Source organism: Coregonus lavaretus (assembly GCF_964263955.1).
Source record: "Coregonus lavaretus genome assembly, chromosome: 2".
Lineage (NCBI taxonomy): Eukaryota > Metazoa > Chordata > Actinopteri > Salmoniformes > Salmonidae > Coregonus > Coregonus lavaretus.
In genome coordinates, this window is record NC_139989.1 from 9,376,201 (window position 1) to 9,395,157 (window position 18,957).

Below are 18,957 nucleotides of genomic sequence, written 5' to 3' on the forward strand. Positions count from 1 at the left end.
TACATTTCTAAACACAATTTTTGAATACTGTAATACCACCCTCCCAGTGGATATTTAAGTTTCAGTCATCTTTGCAAGGCCACATTTGATTGCTCGAACTTTGCATTACAACAGTTTAGTCCAAAACGATTCAACGCCGAATGACTAAAACAATCATGTTCAATTTGTTCATACACTTAGTAGTCTTCACACAACCTGTCTCAGTTGAAAAGGAAATTAAGCTTCATGCTGTTTCTGCACTTTGTCTTTCAAATAAGAACATGCAACAAGAACATGCATAGGTCCTGGATCCATGCGAGCCTCCAAAGGATATAATGTCCTTTGTGATCCAACCTGCAAGGGGCCATATTTAATCCAGATTTGACTGGTTCAGACGTCATTTCATTCCCTTCATCTCTCTTTCTGGCCTTTATTTATCGCAGGTCCGTCCGGTGCTCTGGTGCAAAGCCATTACACGACTATGTACATTTTTTAACAATCAATAAATAATTATTTTATTATTTAAAAGGGTCTTATGGGGAGGAAATAGGTTTTATTACATAAATCCATCTTTTTTGATGAATGGTACACTTGATGGGAAAATAATGGGTACACTTGATAGGAAAAGAAAGTGGTCAGCCCCATGCAGACTACTGTGCATTGCTGAATACCTTGTTTTACAGCCAGGCTGTAAATATGACATTTGTATCTCTTTGGGACTGTCATTTGGAATGCAGAGTAACAGGTAGGGGACTCGTAAATTCAGAGACATGAATTAACCCCTTGCATTTAGCGTTTGGGCTCCTTCTAGGTCTAGGAGGTGACCTGTGAGTGATGGGGGGTAAGGGATGTGGCCGGATGTGGCCAGCCAAGCAGCGCCCAAGTTCCCATTCAAAATGAGTTATTAACAGAATTTTTGGAAAATTGTAGCCTGGCTATTTAGTGTCATAAAGCCCCGGCCATGGCGGCTGGAGGCCTCCTAGGGACAAAAGGCAATGCCATTACAATCAAATCTGAGATGGAAGAGGGATTGAGCTGTCCACTCTGAATTTTTATATTGTCAAAGAGCTGGGAGGAAATAATGCCATCCTAGAGTGAATTAACCTCCTGTGTGGATGGAAAAGCCCATGTCATCTGCTGGGAGAGGGAGAGAATTGGACAGCTCAGAGAGGGAGAGAATTGGACAGCTTGGAAAGGGAGGAGGGATGGAGGGAGGGCGGAGGGATACAGTAAGGGCTGGGGGGAGGGGATGAGAGGGAAAGAGGGAATCATACCGTGAGCTGTAAAGGCCAAAGGCCCTATGGAGAGTCAACATCAAACACAGGACAGGATCGATCCTTCTCGGTCAGACAAGGGATATGTCAAAGTTTTGCCTCTTTGGTTTTGCTTCATTGTCATTGAATTTTTATTTTAAAAATTAACAGCACAAAGGGTGCATTTAGTGAGCAAGAGTGCCATATAAAATCATACAATTCATGTTCTATCTGGTCCTCTGTAGCTCAATTGGTAGAGCATGGCGCTTGTAACGCCAGGGTAGTGGGTTCGATCCCCGGGACCACCCATACGTAAAAATGTATGCACACATGACTGTAAGTCGCTTTGGATAAAAGCGTCTGCTAAATGGCATATTATTTTTATTAATAATGTCCAGTGAGCTCATATTTCACCATTTGCTGAATTGCAAAAAAATATGAAAAGTAAACACAAAACAAGAAAGGATTATATGAATAGGCATCTTACCTCCCAGCTCCTTGAAAAGTAGACTGTCCGGAAGGACAGGTTCTGCTGTTTGCAGATTTTGTTTGCAGACACACAAGAAGTCCGGTGTGTACATTAAGTAATCCTATGTGTTTGATGAAATAAGAAGTTATAGACCCGCCAGCGCTGGACAAGGTAGGGTGTGAATAGATGTATAACACCAAACTTCTCAATTCAAACTATAATGCACGATGTGACGAATGAGAGAAATTACTTTTTCTGTTTTGCACTGACTGATTAGGCTAAAATACGAATGTAGCTAGGTGCATTTCACTTTTCACCTGACCTGGTGTTGTTCCCTCCACCAATGGGAAATGAGGTCATAGATCGAGACGAGTCACACTCAGCGGAAGTTGTTGGCTGCTGCCAGGAGACAGCAGCAGCGGTTCGCAAGTTAGCAAATGTTCTACAGGTCTTTTCGCCTCAAAATAATTACAATATCAATACAACAGCCGCACATTAACTTTATAAAATGGATCCGTCATGTCTGCAAACATGATAATAATCCGAATCGATTGAAGAACAACGCAGCATACACATTTCAAACCCGGAAGTTTTGTTCAGCTAGCATGCTAGCTTGTAGCAGCTAACCAGGTAGCTAGTTAGAAATTTCAGGAAAAAAACGTTCTAGTAAAACATGTAAAGAAGTTAGCAAAATGTCATTTTTAACTGCAAAAAATAGCACTGTTACTAATAAGTCGAAGTCCGAATGTATGTCATATGTTGGTGTTTTTAAATGTTTTGTGGTCGTTTTAGGATTTGCCCAGGACACAACTCACTGCAGTTCTTAGTAGCTAGATAGATAGATTAGCTATCTAAGTAGCTAGCAATGAATTATTGTTGTATTCAATCAAATAGTTAGCTAGCTTAGTAGCGCTGTACATCTCAAGGAGTAAAATCCAGAAACGCCCACGAAAATCAGATCAACGATAATTGCACTGTTGCTGTCCTTGATTGTTACAGGTAAAATTCTCTAGCTTACTGTCTAGCTATGCCAGTTGTGAATTGGCCGATGTGTGTCAGTGGAAGATACCTGATACAGACAATACCGTGTTAGCTACTATGCATGCAAGTACACAGACTACTTTTCTTCCTCATCTTCCCACCCTCAGTATATAGCCTGTCACATCCTTTTGCAACATAAAGAAAAATTATTGAAACTACCTAATTCCTGTATTTGATCCCCAGCCCCCAGACACAATGAGTGCCAAATTCGGCCTGATGAACTACAACAACGCCCGGAAGCATCTGTCTATCTCCATCCCGTCATCCAGCGAGGCCATGATGTCTCCGCACATTAAGTCTGTGGAGGAGCTGAGAGTGCTAGGCATCAACCTGAGCAGCTTCAACACAGCTACCCAGTTCTGCATCTGCACGGCGGGCGTCTTCCTCTTTTACCTCATCTATGGCTACCTACAAGTAAGCAGGGGTGTATTTAGCCCTTGATCATGACTCTCAGTTCCATTAGATTACACATAAGAGTATTTGGATGAAGGCGTCTTCTGTAGGGGAGGGGTGTTAATGCATTGTTTGCAGTTTCAAATCAAATTTTATTTGTCACATACACATGTTTAGCAGATGTTATTGCGGGTGTAGTGAAATGCTTGTGCTTCTAGTTCCGACAGTGCAGTAATATCTAACAAGTAATATCTAACAATTTCACAACATATACCTAATACACACAAATCTAAGTAAGGAATGGAATTTAAGAATATATACATATATGGACAAGCAATGACAGAGCGGCATGGACTGAGATACAGTAGAATATTATAGAATACAGTATATACATATGAGATGAGTAGTGCAAGATATGTAAACATTATTAAAGTAACTAGTGTTCCATTTCTTAAAGTGCCCAGTGATTTCAGATAGGCAGCAGCAGCCTCTAATGTGCTAGTGATGGCTATTTAACAGTCTGATGGCCTTGAGATAGAAGCTGTTTTTCATTCTCTCAGTCCCAGCTTTGATGCACCTGTACTGACCTCGCCTTCTGGATGATAGCGGGGTGAACAGGCAGTAGCTCGGGTGGTTGATGTCCTTGATGATCTTTTTGGCCTTCCTGTGACATCGGGTTCTGTAGGTGTCCTGGAGGGTGGGTAGTTTGCCCCCGGTAATGCGTTCGGCAGACCGCACCACCCTCTGGAGAGCCCTGTGGTTGAGGGCGGTGCAGTTGCCGTACCAGGCGGTGATACAGCCCGACAGGATGCTCTCAATTGTGCATCTGGAAAAGTTTGTGAGGGTTTTAGGTGCCAAGCCTTTGTTGCGCCTTTGGGATGGTTTTGGAAGCATAAGGACCTTATATTTCATTAGCAAAAAAAAAAAAAAAAGGTTAAATTGATACACAACCTTGTTAGGGTTAGTGTTCCTACACATATCTCCATGTTACAGTGCTTGTTTACGGAAAACAGGCGGAAGACAAGAGGAGACCACCTGTGCTAATTAGCTATCTAGCATGAACTGAACACCTGTGTGTAAGCGTAACTCTGGAAGTGTAGCGGAAGTGTAGTTTCGTCGGATGGAGGCACCCATAGCTGTATGGATCTGTAACTGCTACAGTAAGTGTATCTTTTTTATTTGAAGGATTCTTTCTCGCTGATGCAAGATAAGGACCATATGTTTCGAAAGCCATATCGCAAGAGATTATTATTGAAGTTTCTAAATGTTAAAACACAGCATTGGGATTGTAGTTCACATGAGGCAGTTGTGGGCGAAGCTAATGGCTGAGAACTGTAGAGAGGAGGCAGAATACCACCTAGAGTTTTCGAGAGCTAGGGTGTATTCACTAGGAACCAAACAGAAGTGAAAAGGGAGGGGCCTACCTGAATATATCCAATAGAAACAGTTGTGAAACATTTTACAACTCTTTTCAGCTGTTTACTTCGGTGTTCAGATATTAGGGCATTGGGTAGCTGCTTTTAGCAACGCTAGTACTTACACACTAGCGTTGCTGAAAAATAAAATAAAATTTCAACTTACTGTGTTGATTGTATGTAGGCTTGGTCCTTATGCAGGGGGGAATTTGAAAAAAAACAACAGCTAATGGAATGTATAATTTAACAGAATTTCCAAACGTGGGTCTACAATAGACGTGGGTCTACAATGTTCCTCAGTGCGGTCACCCACAAAAAAATACTATAGTGTATACTATGGTAGGAATACTATATTATTCACTTTAATGTTTTTGCAGACTTTACTGTAGTATTCACTGTAGTGTTTTTAGTGAATACTGTAGTATTTACTGCAGTATACTGTAGTATTTATAGTTTACTATAGTATAAATACTGTAGAAAAAAATAGTAGTATATACTATAGTAAATAGCTCCTGAGTGGCGCAGTGGTCTAAGGCACTGCATCGCAGTGCTAACTGTGCCACTAGAGATCCTGGTTCGAATCCAGGCTCTGTCGCAGCCGGCCGCGACCGGGAGACTCATGGGCGGCGCACAATTGGCCCAGCGTCGTCCAGGGTAGGGGAGGGAATGGCCGGCAGGGATGTAGCTCAGTTGATAGAGCATGGCGTTTGCAACGCCAGGGTTGTGGGTTTGATTCCCTTGGGGGGCCAGTATAAAAAATTAAAATAATAATGTATTCACTAACTGTAAGTCGCTCTGGATAAGAGCGTCTGCTAAAATGACTAAAATGTAAATGTAAATGTAATTATAGTGTTATTGCAGACAAGTATACTGTACTATTTACAGTAGTGTTTTTGCAGACTGTAGTATACTTAAGCAATAATGCACGAGGGGGTGTGTTATATGGCCAATATACCACGGCTAAGGGCTGTTCTTACGCACGACGCAACACGGAGTGCCTGGATACAGCCTTTAGCCGTGGTATATTGACCATATACCACAAACCCCTTGAGGTGCCTTATTGCTATTATAAACTGGTTACAACGTAATTAGAGCAGTCAAAATAAATGTTTTGTCATACCCATGGTATACGGTCTGATATACCACGGCTGTCAGACAATCAGCATTCAGTGCTCGAACCACCCAGTTTATAATGTAGTATTTACTGTAGTGTTTTTGGGGACATTACTGTAGTATTTACTGATGTGTATTTGTTTTATTATCTTTGACATAGAAGTGGGGGGCTTTCTCCTTGAGGAGACCTACTGGAGAAATAATAAAAGAGCAAATGTTCCATAACCTGTACGTTGGTAGGACTGTGTTCTGAACGGAGAGTTCAGAGCTTCTGCTCTTTTCTATACCCATAGGGAACACAATATATGGTCTATACTTGGCATGTAGCCCTGTGTAGCTCAGTTGGTAGAGCATGGTGCTTGCAACGCCAGGGTTGTGGGTTCGTTTCCCACGGGGGGCCAGTATGAAAATGTATGCACTCACTAACTGTAAGTCGCTCTGGATAAGAGCGTCTGCTAAATGACTAAAATGTAGGTTTTTCACTTACTGGTGGCACAAATTGGGATATGGGTGAGGGGAATCGGCAGGGTATATGCAAATTAAATACTGTAGTATTTATAGTAATATACTTCTGCTGACATTTCTGTAGTATGTACTAGTGTTTTTTTGTGGATAATACTGTAGTATTTACTGTAGTATTCTACAGTATACTACAAAATGCTATACTACGTTCTACACATGATCGAGGGACACTGCAGTGTGTAGTATTTTACAGTATACTAGTGTTGCACGGTATACCGAAACTTCGGTAGTTTTTAGATACAAAACGGTTCGGTACTATAATTTTTGTTACGTTCGGTACTTCTGTCTAATGTGTCTCACCTGATTCAGAGGACCAGGTCTGCCTATCAGTGCAGCCCCGTTATAGCCTGCTCCACGTACTCATTCATTGCTAGAGCTGTCTGGCTGCATTGTTAGCTCCCCACTCATGCTGCACAGAAGTTAACACACTTGAATAATGCAACACAGCATGTAGAAATTTTGAAACTGTTCATTAATGTTCGCAGAACAATGTCCATACAGGCAACAACAAAAAAATACAATGCAAGACGATACCGGTAGCTTCCAGCGTTAATTGTAGTCGAACTTTCCTTGCTAGCTTACAGCTGAAGCAACATCAATTCACTACCCTAGTACTTTGTTTGTGATAATATGCAAACCATAGCGCAAAATATGCTGATTTGAAAGCTGATTTATTGTCACAATTTTTTTTATTAATTCACATTGTTTCCCTCGCCACCAAAAACTCATTCACTTCGTCTCCCTCACCTCCCGTCTGGTTTCACTATATTCCATAGCCACAAAATCAGATTCCACAGCTACATTCTGCCTTGCAAATTACTACTTTCTTAAAGAGACAGCGCACACTTTTCTAAAAGAAGAGATTGCTTTTTCTATGCAAATGCTCTACAATAAAATAATATGTTCTCCTAGCAGTTGACAATAAAATAAGTCCTAAATTTAAGGGATTGTTTGTCATCTGTAGGGCCATGAAATGAGCTAAAACAAGCTCTATAACTCGATGCATGCACACACTCCTATTGAATAATATGCATTCACCTGTATTGTGAATAAACCTAGGCTACATCTTGATTTACCCAGTTTATCAACATAGATCAACCTTTTAAATAAATTATTACCATTATATTGTTTTGTATTTAGATTGGTAAAAAACACATTGAAATTGATTGTATGACTGTATAATTGATTCATTAATGCATATGTGGCTGTCTCCAAAAAATTGACATAAAATGTTTAAAATGTAATGATATTAAACTCAAAAGATGCCCAACGATTGGACTGAGCAGAAGCCGAGTTTATCTGTCTGGATCAAGTGCCATTCTGTGACTTTGGCTAATACACCTTTTTTTTTTTTGTGGTATTGTTTTGGAATCGAGTATAGTGATGGTATCGAGTATTGTATCGAGTGATTAGTGTTGCACGGTATACCAGTACCACGGTAATATCACGGTACCTAGACGTCATGATACTTATGATACCAACATTTTAGAATACCGTAGTACCGTTTCATATGATACTGCTGACTTTTTCAGCCCTATCGATCCAAAGAACCTGCTGGCCCTGTTATAAAAATGTTAGAAAGTCGGTTTTGTTTATAAATTCAGTTGAATTTAAGCAACAGCCACTACGAGTCTCTTGTATGAGCAGGTCCAATAATATCCACTTCACTGTTATGGCATATCACCTGTGGCAGCTGTAATCAACCAGCTGCATCCCCTACCAGCCCTCACCTGCTTCTCTTGCGTCTATTACACCTTCAGACCCGGATGAGTCTTCTGTTGTTGTTAGATTTATACATTTGTTACATTGGAGCAGAGCGTAAAGCAGGCAGTGTTGATACATTGTATCATTTCATCGCCTGTTATAACAAAGAGCACAGATCAGTCTGAGTAGACTTTGCCAGTTCAATGTCATGCAGCCTCTGAGTGTCCGAGGGAAAATGGAGGACCGCTTCACGACAGGCATGCTTGCAGCTTTACAGCAAAGAAAACGGCTTATCTCTAGCCTAAACTGTAAAAAAACAAATATGACCCATATTACAGGAGATGCCTTTTTTTTCTTTCTATTGGGATTTACCCGCATTTTATATAATTTCACAAACCATTTAAACTAATCCCGGGTCGCTAATTATTAGTTTGTTAACAAACAGCGTTGTTCAGTCATGTTACCTAGCTAGCTAACATCCTGGTAACTTGACAGTAGGTTTAGGCAACTTTGATTGGCCCAGGAAGAAAGAAAAAGGGTCTGCTACTCATGAGAGGGAGAGTGTGTGTCTGTGTTAACTGAAGAGTAAAGAAGGTTTCATGCAGTGTTTTATCCTTACTGACACAATGACATGCAGATCATTATGCATGTATATCACAGGAGGTTGGTGGCATCTTAATTGGGGAGGACGGGCTCGTGGTAATGGCTGGAGCGGAATCAGTGGAATGGTATCAAACACATGGTTTCTATCCGTTTGCACCGTTCCAGCCATCATTATGACCCATCGTCCCTTCAGCAGTCTCCACTGATGTATATTCCTTCCTCCCATTCCTCCGGACAAATCACAGCTAGGCCTTTGCAAATATGAGCAAATCAGCTATTCTATGCAGTATTCTATTATACACTGAACCGTGTGAAGTTAAATTCAGTGTGTTGTATTGAGTAGCAGCGTGAATTTCAGTGACATTGTTTTTGGAGAACGTTTAGAAAATGTGAACAAGCGTCCAGGAGACGGAGCGAACAGGATGCTAGGCCACTGATTACTTTCCACCGTGGTATCGCGATACATTTTTACATTTACATTTTAGTCATTTAGCAGACACTCTTATCCAGAGCGACTTACAGTTAGTGAGTGCATACATTTTTCATACTGGCCCCCCGTGGGATACTACTCACTATGGCGATACTTGGCCTGGTATTGTATCGTTTGTCAAATGTTGGTATCGTGACCAGCCTAATTGTGATACTAAACCTGGTATCGGTATCGAAGTAAAAATTCTGGTATCGTGACAACACTACATTATACAACAGTTTACTACAGAATTCTATAGTAAGTACTGTAGTATTCTATAGTAAACTGTAGTATTTCAAGTATCAAGTTATAATGTCACGTGCACAAGTACAGTGAAATGCCTTTCTCCAAACCCAACAATGCAGTAATCAATATGTTTTTTTATGTGGGCAGTTTCTCTCTGCTTACGTCATGTCAAAATAAAAGCACACATGCAGGGCTTTTATTTTGATATGAGGTAAGCAGAGAGGAAGTGGGTCTACAACAGAACCACGCTTGGAAAGTCTGTTTAATGTATGTTCTATTAGATGGTTTTTCTCAATTTCCCCCTGCATAAGAACCAACCCTACGGACAATCGGCAGAGTAAGTTGAAATTGAATTTTATTTAGCTTCCGGTGACTATTCCGTTTTTTTTGTAAGCTGATTCCTAGCAACGCTAGTGTAAATACTAGCGTTGCTAAAAGCAGCTAAGCATGGGGCTGCTGTAATGGTCGTTGCTGATGTGGGTGTAGCCGGATAGTATTTTTGAGTTTATGGCAAGACTACTGTATATGACAGTTTTACACGTTCTTCACAATCTGGCCTTAATTAATGGCTAAATGTACTCTTCATCTCTACCGTGTACAGGCAGAAGAGGATGGGCCACCCCTTTGAGCCAGGTTCCGCTCTAGATTTCTACTTTTGAGGGAGTTTTTCCTGGCCGCTGTGCTTTCGCTTCTGTTTTGCTTGCTCTTTGTGGTCTAGGCCTGGTTTCTGTAAAGCAATTTGTGACATCACAGATGTAAACAGCAGTTGTAAAAGGGCTTTATAAAAATACATTTGATTGATTGACTGACTGATTGATTCACCATACAATTGGTTATTGACACATGCTAAGCAGGGAAACTTTATCAGCAAGCCTCACTGAGGATACTGTGAAAAGCTACAGGAAAAGTACTGATTTACCTCACCACAGGTTTGAAAAGAGACTTATCAGACTTTATCTGTTGTTGTTTTCAGGAGCTAATATTTTCCGTGGAGGGTTTCAAGCCCTTCGGATGGTACCTCACCCTGGTACAGTTTGGGTTCTACTCCCTGTTTGGACTGGTGGAATTGCAGCTCACACAGGACAAACGGAGAAGGTAAACGAGGGAATGGAAGAGAATGGAATTCAATTAGGCCTCTACGCTTCAGCAAACAAAGAAAAGTAGGAGTGGTGTTCACCAACAAAGACGGGGATCCAAAAGTAGGGCTTACCCGAGAATAACCTCAACATACTGACTATTTCATGGTTAATGGCGTTGGAGCACTAATAAAAATATTGAGATTGACTAAATCATAGAATTATCAGTCTCTATCCCGTTAACTATTCATATTATGTTAATTGCTATGTGCCTTGTCACTTCAAACAATATAACCTGTGATCTACCACAATACCTCTTGATATCAACAACACTTCATCTTGGGGTGTATTCATTATGCAGATTCTGTTGCAAAACATTTCTTAAAGGGAAGCAAACGGGGAGGGACCTACCTAAATTTGTCCAATAGAATCTCTTGTTTTGCTCTGTTTGCTTCAGTTTGGTTCTTAAACGGTTTCTGTATTCAGGTTTTTTTCTGGATCAAAAAGGGGCTTAGGTGGTGGACGTGGCAATGGGCACGGTCGCTGCGTGTACATTTTAGAGGCCCCCATCTTGCAGGGTTCATACGGTCATGAAAATCCTGGAAAAGTCATGGAATTTTAAAATGGTGTTTTCCAGGCCTGGAAGAGATTGAGAAAATGATCAAATCTGAAATGTCATGGAAATGAGTTTCTGTTTATGTAATTTATTTAGGGACAGTTGTAAAATATTTTATAAATTAAATATAAATCAACATTTCAGACAGGATTCGAATGACACTAGCGCATCTGTGTTTGTGTGGATCACCTGCATAGTGTGTGACAATATGATAGAGAACAGATTAACTAGGTAGCCAAGTCAAAACATATCTTGTACCCTCTAATTATGTTTAGCTATTATTAGCATGTATTCATGTTTTCGTCATGTCCCAAAAAACGTGTGAATAAGGCCATACAAAGTTGATTCACTTTTTAGAACGATTCATGTTATTAATTTAAATGAATATTTTTAAAGAAACGTATGATTCACTTTGCCATTGTATTAGTTGGGATTCGGTTCAATCGTGGTGAATCGAATTATGTGAATCAAAATAATAATTTCTGAATCGTGAACATTAATTTTAGGGAAAAATATTAGATTTAGCCTTTCTTTTGGATTATGTGGCTTCAAACCTTGTTTTGAAGATACTTCCAGTTGATTTGGGCATCCAATGTATAGGACATTGCAACTTAATACATGCTAGTCAGCCTGCAAAGTAAACACTTCTAAGGTAGCTAAGATAAATATGACTAAACTAGAAAAGGTACATTTCCTGAAAATGTGTGGGCTTGCTTCAGCTGAATAAAAAGATTTGTAGCCTACCATAGCCATTGGATCTTTGATATATTGAATTAGCGAATTATTTCAAAAGGCGTAAAATCTATTTGGTTACAATGTTTTACATCAAGGGTGGTCAACCATCCTCCAGGAGAGCTAATGGGTGTGCAGACTTTTATTCCAGTCCCCCTCTAACAAACCACATTTAGAAATGGACCTTGATAAACTGTCTCTGATGTGTTTGAGCAGGGCTTGATCAAAATCCTGCACACCCAGTAGCTCTCCAGACTGAGGGTTGACCACATGTGTTTTATACTGTTGCCTAACAGGTATTCTACTTTGTGGGGGGTTAAGTGCCTTGCTCAAAGACGAGATGATACATGGAATCAGAGAGCAGCCTCCCAGTGTCGATACCACATTACGCATACTTTTTTATACGTACATAGAGACGCCGCCAATTGTTGGTGATGGAAATTTGGTTAAAAGTAGTGGAGAAGTCATGGAAAAGTCATTAAACTCCATCTGTCAAAATGAAACCAATTTCATGAAGCTCCCGAAGAACAGTTATTGTGCTGACGTTGCTTCCAGAGGCAGTTTGGAACTCGGTAGTGAGTGTTGCAACCGAGGACAGACGATTTTTAAGCAGTACGCGCTTCAGCACTCGGCGGTCCATTTCTGTAAGCTTGTGTGGCCTCCCACTTCGTGGCTGAGCCGTTGTTGCTCCTAGATGTTTCCACATCACAATAACAGCACTTACAGTTGACCGGGGAAGCTCTAGCAGGGCAGAAATTTGACGAACTGACTTGTTGGAAAGGTGGCATAATAATATAATATAATATGCCATTTAGCAGACGCTTTTATCCAAAGCGACTTACAGTCATGCGTGCGTACATTTTTGTGTATGGGTGGTCCCGGGGATCGAACCCACTACCTTGGCGTTACAAGCGCCGTGCTCTACCAGCTGAGCTACAGAGGACCACATGTCATGTCACTTTGAAAGTCACTGAGCTCTTCAGTAAGGCCATTCTCCTGCCAATGTTTGTCTATGGAGATTGCATGGCTGTGTGCTCAATTTTATACACCTGCCAGCAACGGTGTGGCTGAAATAGCCAAATCCACTCATTTGAAGGGGTGTCCAGATACTTTTGTATATATAGTGTATTCAGCCATGGAGCTGAGATAAATTTTTGCAGTTTTAAAGCTAATTTCCTGCAATTCTATGCATTTTCCCACGGCTAATGCTGTGTTATTTTTCTCGAACATAATAACAAAATGAATACTGCTGAATTAATTGTTTTTCAAATGTTTTATTCTCCCTGACTGTCTAGCTTTTATTTTGGTGAATGTTAGTTCTCAAAGATGATCTTATAAAAATATATATTGCTCCTTTATCTTTTCTACATACTTTATATCTGGTTTTAGTCATTTAAGTTTTCACTGAAAGCATTTATTTGTATACACTGTTTTGATTGTTTGGAAAAAAACACCCCCCCAAAGATTTCAATGGCAGAAAAATCCCTGGTATTGCTAGTTGTCACCTTTTTGTATTTGTTTTTGTTGTCATCCCACGAGGCTTGCTAATTGCTCTTTTTCTCTTTGCAGAATACCAGGGAAGACGTACATGATCATAGCATTTCTAACGGTGGGGACCATGGGCCTATCAAACACCTCACTGGGTTACTTGAATTATCCTACACAGGTTATCTTCAAGTGCTGCAAACTCATTCCTGTCATGATAGGAGGGATATTCATTCAAGGTAAGTGGAAGTTGATCTTTGTATGAGAGCCGGTATTCGCGAAGAGTGAGAGTAGGAGTGCTGATATAGGATCAGTTTAGCCTTTTAGATAATAATTAATACGATTGTAGACGAAGGGGACCTGATCCTAGATAAGTAGTCCTAGTCTGAGAAGCTTTATGAATATGGGCCCTGATCAAGACGTGAAAATGCTGCCTAATAATGTTTGACTTTTGCATGAAGGTAGTAATGAACTAAACATTACTTTTTGGGGGGAAGGGGGTTAAGCCTAACTGTCAATCATAAGAGAGGCTCTTTAGAAACCTCCTGTGAGTGTCTTACCTCACACCCGTTATGCCCTTACTTCGAAACTGACCACTTTTCAACTTTTATTTTGTAGTTCTGTCCATGCTTTGTTTTTGGGTTGTTTGCGAGTGTTGAATTTCAGCGTGAGGAGGCCTAGTTCTCAGTACTCTGCCTTTCATCTCAGAGACATTGTCTTCATAAAGGTTCCACATCTTAGCGATCAAACACTAGTTTTTTACCTTCCTCCCCCTCCCTGCATTGGCGATGTTGACCATGGGTCCCCCAGGGGGACTAGTTGGAAACGCTACTGCGTTCACTCAGGATGCCAGCGAGATCTGATGTGAACCCTTCAAAGGGGAGCAGAGAGGGAATGAAAGCACGCCAGACCGACCTGCTGCGTCACCTTGTCACCCCCAAGGCATCTATCGGCCTGTTTGGGAAGACTCCTCAGTCTCCTCTTGTTTTTTTGTTGCATTTTTACATGTCCAACACCAACCAACCTCAACCCTCTCCTCTCTCACCCTCTGTTCTCTTCTCTCCTGTTTGGATTTAATTGAGTTGAAGAGTCCAGTAGGAAGTTGGAGAGGAAGAAATCTCTCAGTACGGCTACACTTGTTCAAAGGGCCGTGTGCACCAGCCGACCTGCAGCCAGTGTCACGCAGGCCTCTCTCAACTCGCGCTGATCTGAGGCAGAGCGGCGACTCGTCTGCCAAGTGACATTCTCTCCTCTCTTCTCCACCGCTCAGAAGTGCATCTATCTAGCCAGCGTATTTACATTTTCCACCTGACCCATAAGGAGGGGGGTAAATACACAAGCGGCTTCTAGCTCCACCTATTCTATCGTTTCCCTGTCTTGTCACAAAGGGAAATGCCCTCCGAATTGCCCAAAGTTTAGTTTGTCTTTTGTTTAGAAGGTTTTCGTGATCGGATGTCAGTCATGACAGGTGTCGGATCAATCGGAATCATAAGAAAAACGATTTAGACACTGAGATCCACTGACTGTATTCAACTTTCCATCCAAGTGAAACTTGTCAATCAAGTCTTCCTTTTCTGGTAAATTGTTAGTCATCTGCTATGGAGGAATTCCCTGACTTTGTAGCCTAACTCCTCTGTTTTCTTCAGGGAAACGCTACAATCTGGCTGATGTATCTGCTGCTCTCTGTATGAGCCTGGGACTCATCTGGTTCACCCTAGCTGACAGTAAAGTCGCCCCCAACTTCAATGCAACCGGTAACATGTGAATCTGTTATCTATCTAGGTATTGGTATAGGAGCCTGTTGTTACAACACTGTTTAACTATGGATCATTCCTTTCACCATCCAAATCCTTTCACTGTGATTTTGTATTTGATACACAGCGAACCTTTTGTATTTGATACACGAATCAAACTAATCAGGATACTGACATTTATGAGCCTGAGGCAAATTATGCCTAGTGGTTGTTACCTAGGCTGGGACTAAAGTATTTTTAAATGTGGAGTTTGAACTCCTAAAGAACTACAAATAATGCTTTATGTAAAGAGTTTGACCTTGTACCACATACAGTATGTACAAACATATAGGTTTTCCCACACTCCAAAAGTATAGGCACAGAAAAAAAATCATTTTTCAGCAATTCAGAATCCTCAATTGCTGTGCTGTTATTTTCCTTCCTTATAAATATGGTGGTTAACCTGGTTGTATCTGGTGTTTTAGGGGTCCTCCTCATCTCTCTGGCTCTGTGCGCCGACGCTGCCATTGGGAACGTGCAGGAGAAAGCCATGAAGCTCCATAACGGCTCCAACTCTGAAATGGTACTGACGACCCGCCTTAAAACCAACTTGTTATATTTATATTGCAAATTGTGTCAAATGTCCTGATTCACCTCAGAAATGTGTCAGACTTATGTGTGTCATTTTGCTTGTGTTAAAGGTTTTGTATTCCTATTCCATCGGTTTCGTGTACATATTGACAGCCCTGTTGGGTGCAGGTGGATTGGGACCAGCAGTGGCTTTTTGCTCTCAGGTTAGTAGAACCCTCTCTTGTTATACACTGGGTGTTTAAAACATTAGGAACACCTTCCTAATATTGAGTTGCACCCCATTTAGCCCTCAATTCGTCGGGGCATGGACTCTACAAGGTGTCGAAAGCGTTCCACCGGGATGCTGGCCCTTGTTGCCTCCGATGCTTCCCACAGTTGTGTCAAGATGGCTGGATGTCCTTTGGGTGGTAGACCATTTTTGATACACACGGGAAACTGTTGAGCGTGAAAAACTCAGCAGCGTTGCAGTTCTTGACACAGTCAAACCGGTACGCCTGGCACCTACTACCATACCCTGTTCAAAAGCACTTAAATATTTTGCCTTGCCCATTCACCCTCTGAATGGCACACATACACAATCCATGTCTCAATAGTCCCAAGGCTTAAAAATCATTTTTTAACCTGTCTCCTCCCCTTCATCTACACTGATAACAAGTGACATCAATAGGGGATCATAGCTTTCACCTGGATTCACCCGGTCAGTCTATTTCATGGAAAGAGCAGATGTTCTTAAGGTTTTATACACTCAGTGTATTTCATTATAATAGATCAAACATAGACCGTTCTGTAGTTAGCATTTGTTTGATGCACTCTGTAGAAAACATATAAAGTGGGAAAAGATGGTGATATGACAATCTATTGAATCTTTATTTTTCTTTTAGCATCCGGTGACAACATACGGTTATGCATTCTTCTTCTCTCTCACGGGGTACTTTGGCATTTCATTTGTGCTGGCCTTGATCAAACTCTTTGGAGCCCTGGTCGCAGTCACAGGTGAGAAGACCATTTTGGTCTGGGCAAATGTTTTGCTTGCAGAACCACACAAAGTAACTCTCACTCTCTTTTTATGTCCAGAAGTGTTCAATTTAACAGTCCGTATAGTTTCCTATTACTAAAAGTCCATATTTTACTTTCAAAAAATGTAATTCAGAATATTATGAATATTTGGACCAATGGAAGCTTGAGTTAGAGAAGTTCTAAGTAACCATATGGCTCCACAGAAAGATTTCTACATTCTGAGTATCGATAACCTTACTAACACTCTACATTTTGACATCAGATTACTGAAATGAAGCCAGATCCGAGTGATCCTAATCTTATTTAGAAATTCTGGAAACCTCCAAGATTCATTTTGAGATTAACTGCAAAACAAATGTCAAAGTAATCTCATCAACAAAGTTAAGATAAATCTCTTTCCTATATATCCATTAGATGTGACAGACGTTGGTTCAAGGTTGTGTGGTATTATGTTTCTCACTTTTCTATCTTCTGTTCATTTTAGTAACAACTGGACGTAAGGCTATGACAATTGTACTATCCTTTATGTTTTTCTCCAAGCCTTTTACTTTTCAGTAAGTCATGTTATCTTCAATCTCTCAAAGTTTACTGTAGCTCAATTTAGCCTACATACTTTCAAGGTACTGAAAACATTCTAACACGCCTCTCTGTTCCATTTCCTTTCAGGTACCTATGGGGTGGACTTTTAGTGCTGTTCGGCATCTTCCTGAATGTTTACAGCAAAAACAAAGACAAGATGAAGCTGCCATCTTTGGCGGACCTCAGGAATATGTTTTTGACCGGGAAGAAGGTCAGGCTGCTATCACAGAACGTGTAGTAAAAGGGACCTGTGGCGGGCGGGATAAACAAATGTTTTTCTAACGTTCCTATCTAACATGGACCTAATAACAGTGGGCTCCTAAAACATTCCAAAGCCACAGAGCTCCACAGAAACATCCCCAGGAGGAGAAAGTGGATACGGAGCACTTGCGTGACTCTGAAAGGGAAGCTGACTCCTTAGCTAACCCAAATAGCACAGTTTTGCACTGTAAGTGACTCTATGACTTTAGCCTGAGCAAGACGAAGGGGGACGAGACGGTTGAAAGAGAAGCTATTGACTTTTATTGAACTGATCATGTCCGAAATTGAATGTGTACCAAAAATATATATATATCTTAAACAGCATATTTTCACCTGCATGTGCCAGAAGACAAAAAACAGATGTTTTACTCAATCACTGTCTGAGAAATATGTCTTCTCATGGTTTCTTTGTAATTTATATCTGATTGTACAAAAGACCGCTCAACAGCACAGTGACATCTTGAAGTGTGGGGCGGGCTATGCTTGGAAGTGTATCAACGTGTCAACTGCCATATTTGCGAACCGTTTGTTTTGGGGAAATGGTAGCTCTTTTTACATTAAAAACAAAATGGGAAGTTTATCCAAAAGTTTTTTTTTCATGTGTTTTCATATATTACAGTGTAAGTAGCTAGCTTGCCAGAGCCGTCTCTTATCCATTGGCTACAGAGGGGGGAGTTGAACGGCTGCCAAGGAGCTTCTCAGATGTTTACCCATCAGATGGCCCCGGGCTTGTTTCATTAGTAATCCTAGAATAAGATAGCACTATAAAGAAAACAAACATTGTTCACAGGGCTTGGCTTTAGACCTAATTTGGTTGAGCGTGTGTGTATGTGTCAGGGTGCCATTAGCTAGATTGGGTCCCTTCTATGAAATGGTGATGCTGCAACCAGCACCTGGGTTTTTATTGAGGATTGGGGTGGATAGTGATTACTTAATTTTATTACTCTCAATTATGATTTTGGGGGTTGATAATCCCATGCTACCTTTAGCAAATAATTACATTTACATTTTAGTCATTTAGCAGACGCTCTTATCCAGAGCGACTTAGTTAGTGAGTGCATACATTTTCATACTGGCCCCCCGTGGGAAATAATCTGTTGATATTTTAGATCCAATTGTTTTAGGTGACAAAAATACATCCTGGCTTCTTCGGTAACTGCTATCCCCAAAGAAGAAGAAAAAATAGAAATATGTGTGTAACCTAGTGTGTTTGGATACATATGGTTTCCATAGAAGAAGACAACGCGGCTGTGCACAGGTTGTCATCTCCCAAGAGGTCTAGACCTGTCTAGCCCCATTCACTTAAGCTGGTACAGTTATGTCTGTTTTCCACAAAATACCCTTTGATGTGCCACCACTACTGTCTTGTGAACAAACGGCTCCACTCAGGGAAAAGCAGGAAGATCAAGACATTAGCTGTGTCCTCCCTGAAAGATAGACCTAGCCCTCCAAAGGTAGCAGGCTCACCAAGGCCCTAATAACTCTATCTGGCTTCCCTCATGTCTCTGTTTAATATTTCAGCATACTGTAACTGGATAGGGTATTAAAGGTGCCATTTGTAAGGTTGTGCCAATACAAATAGTTAATGTCCATTAAGTATCCGTAGTAGTCGGTTAATAAAAATGGTTTCAGGGGAGACGAGTCATTTTAGTTTGTAAAT

At 40.9% G+C, this 18,957-nt stretch overlaps 1 protein-coding gene across 10 annotated transcripts; it reads left to right on the forward strand.

Annotated features, from left to right (window-relative positions):
- Positions 1–1,763: 1,763 nt before the first annotated feature.
- On the forward strand, positions 1,764–17,877 carry slc35b3 (solute carrier family 35 member B3). 10 transcript variants are annotated; one of them, XM_084186074.1, is made up of 10 exons: positions 1,764–1,872; positions 2,933–3,156; positions 10,181–10,302; positions 13,201–13,355; positions 14,763–14,870; positions 15,335–15,432; positions 15,551–15,643; positions 16,322–16,433; positions 16,942–17,011; positions 17,124–17,877. In XM_084186074.1, the coding sequence occupies exons 2-10, from the start codon at positions 2,938–2,940 to the stop codon at positions 17,272–17,274; spliced, it is 1,128 nt and encodes a 375-aa protein (XP_084042200.1). In that variant the 5' UTR covers positions 1,764–1,872; positions 2,933–2,937; the 3' UTR covers positions 17,275–17,877. The 10 variants fall into 10 exon arrangements, 5 of the variants coding, with proteins under 5 accessions (XP_084042200.1, XP_084042196.1, XP_084042198.1 ...); XR_014614986.1 differs by having other exon boundaries at positions 1,771–1,872; positions 16,720–17,011; XR_014614987.1 differs by lacking the exon at positions 1,764–1,872 and adding an exon at positions 2,077–2,700 and having other exon boundaries at positions 2,926–3,156; positions 16,720–17,011.
- The last annotated feature ends 1,080 nt before the right edge of the window (positions 17,878–18,957 follow it).

Bases quoted from the DNA above. Each gene is read 5' to 3' on its own strand.
- slc35b3 (XM_084186074.1), top strand. From the start codon at position 2,938: ATGAGTGCCAAATTCGGCCTGATGAACTACAACAACGCCCGGAAGCAT. The intron at 3,157-10,180 runs GTAAGCAGGGGT...TGTTGTTTTCAG, and splicing joins TCATCTATGGCTACCTACAA to GAGCTAATATTTTCCGTGGA. The intron at 17,012-17,123 runs GTAAGTCATGTT...ATTTCCTTTCAG, and splicing joins TCCAAGCCTTTTACTTTTCA to GTACCTATGGGGTGGACTTT.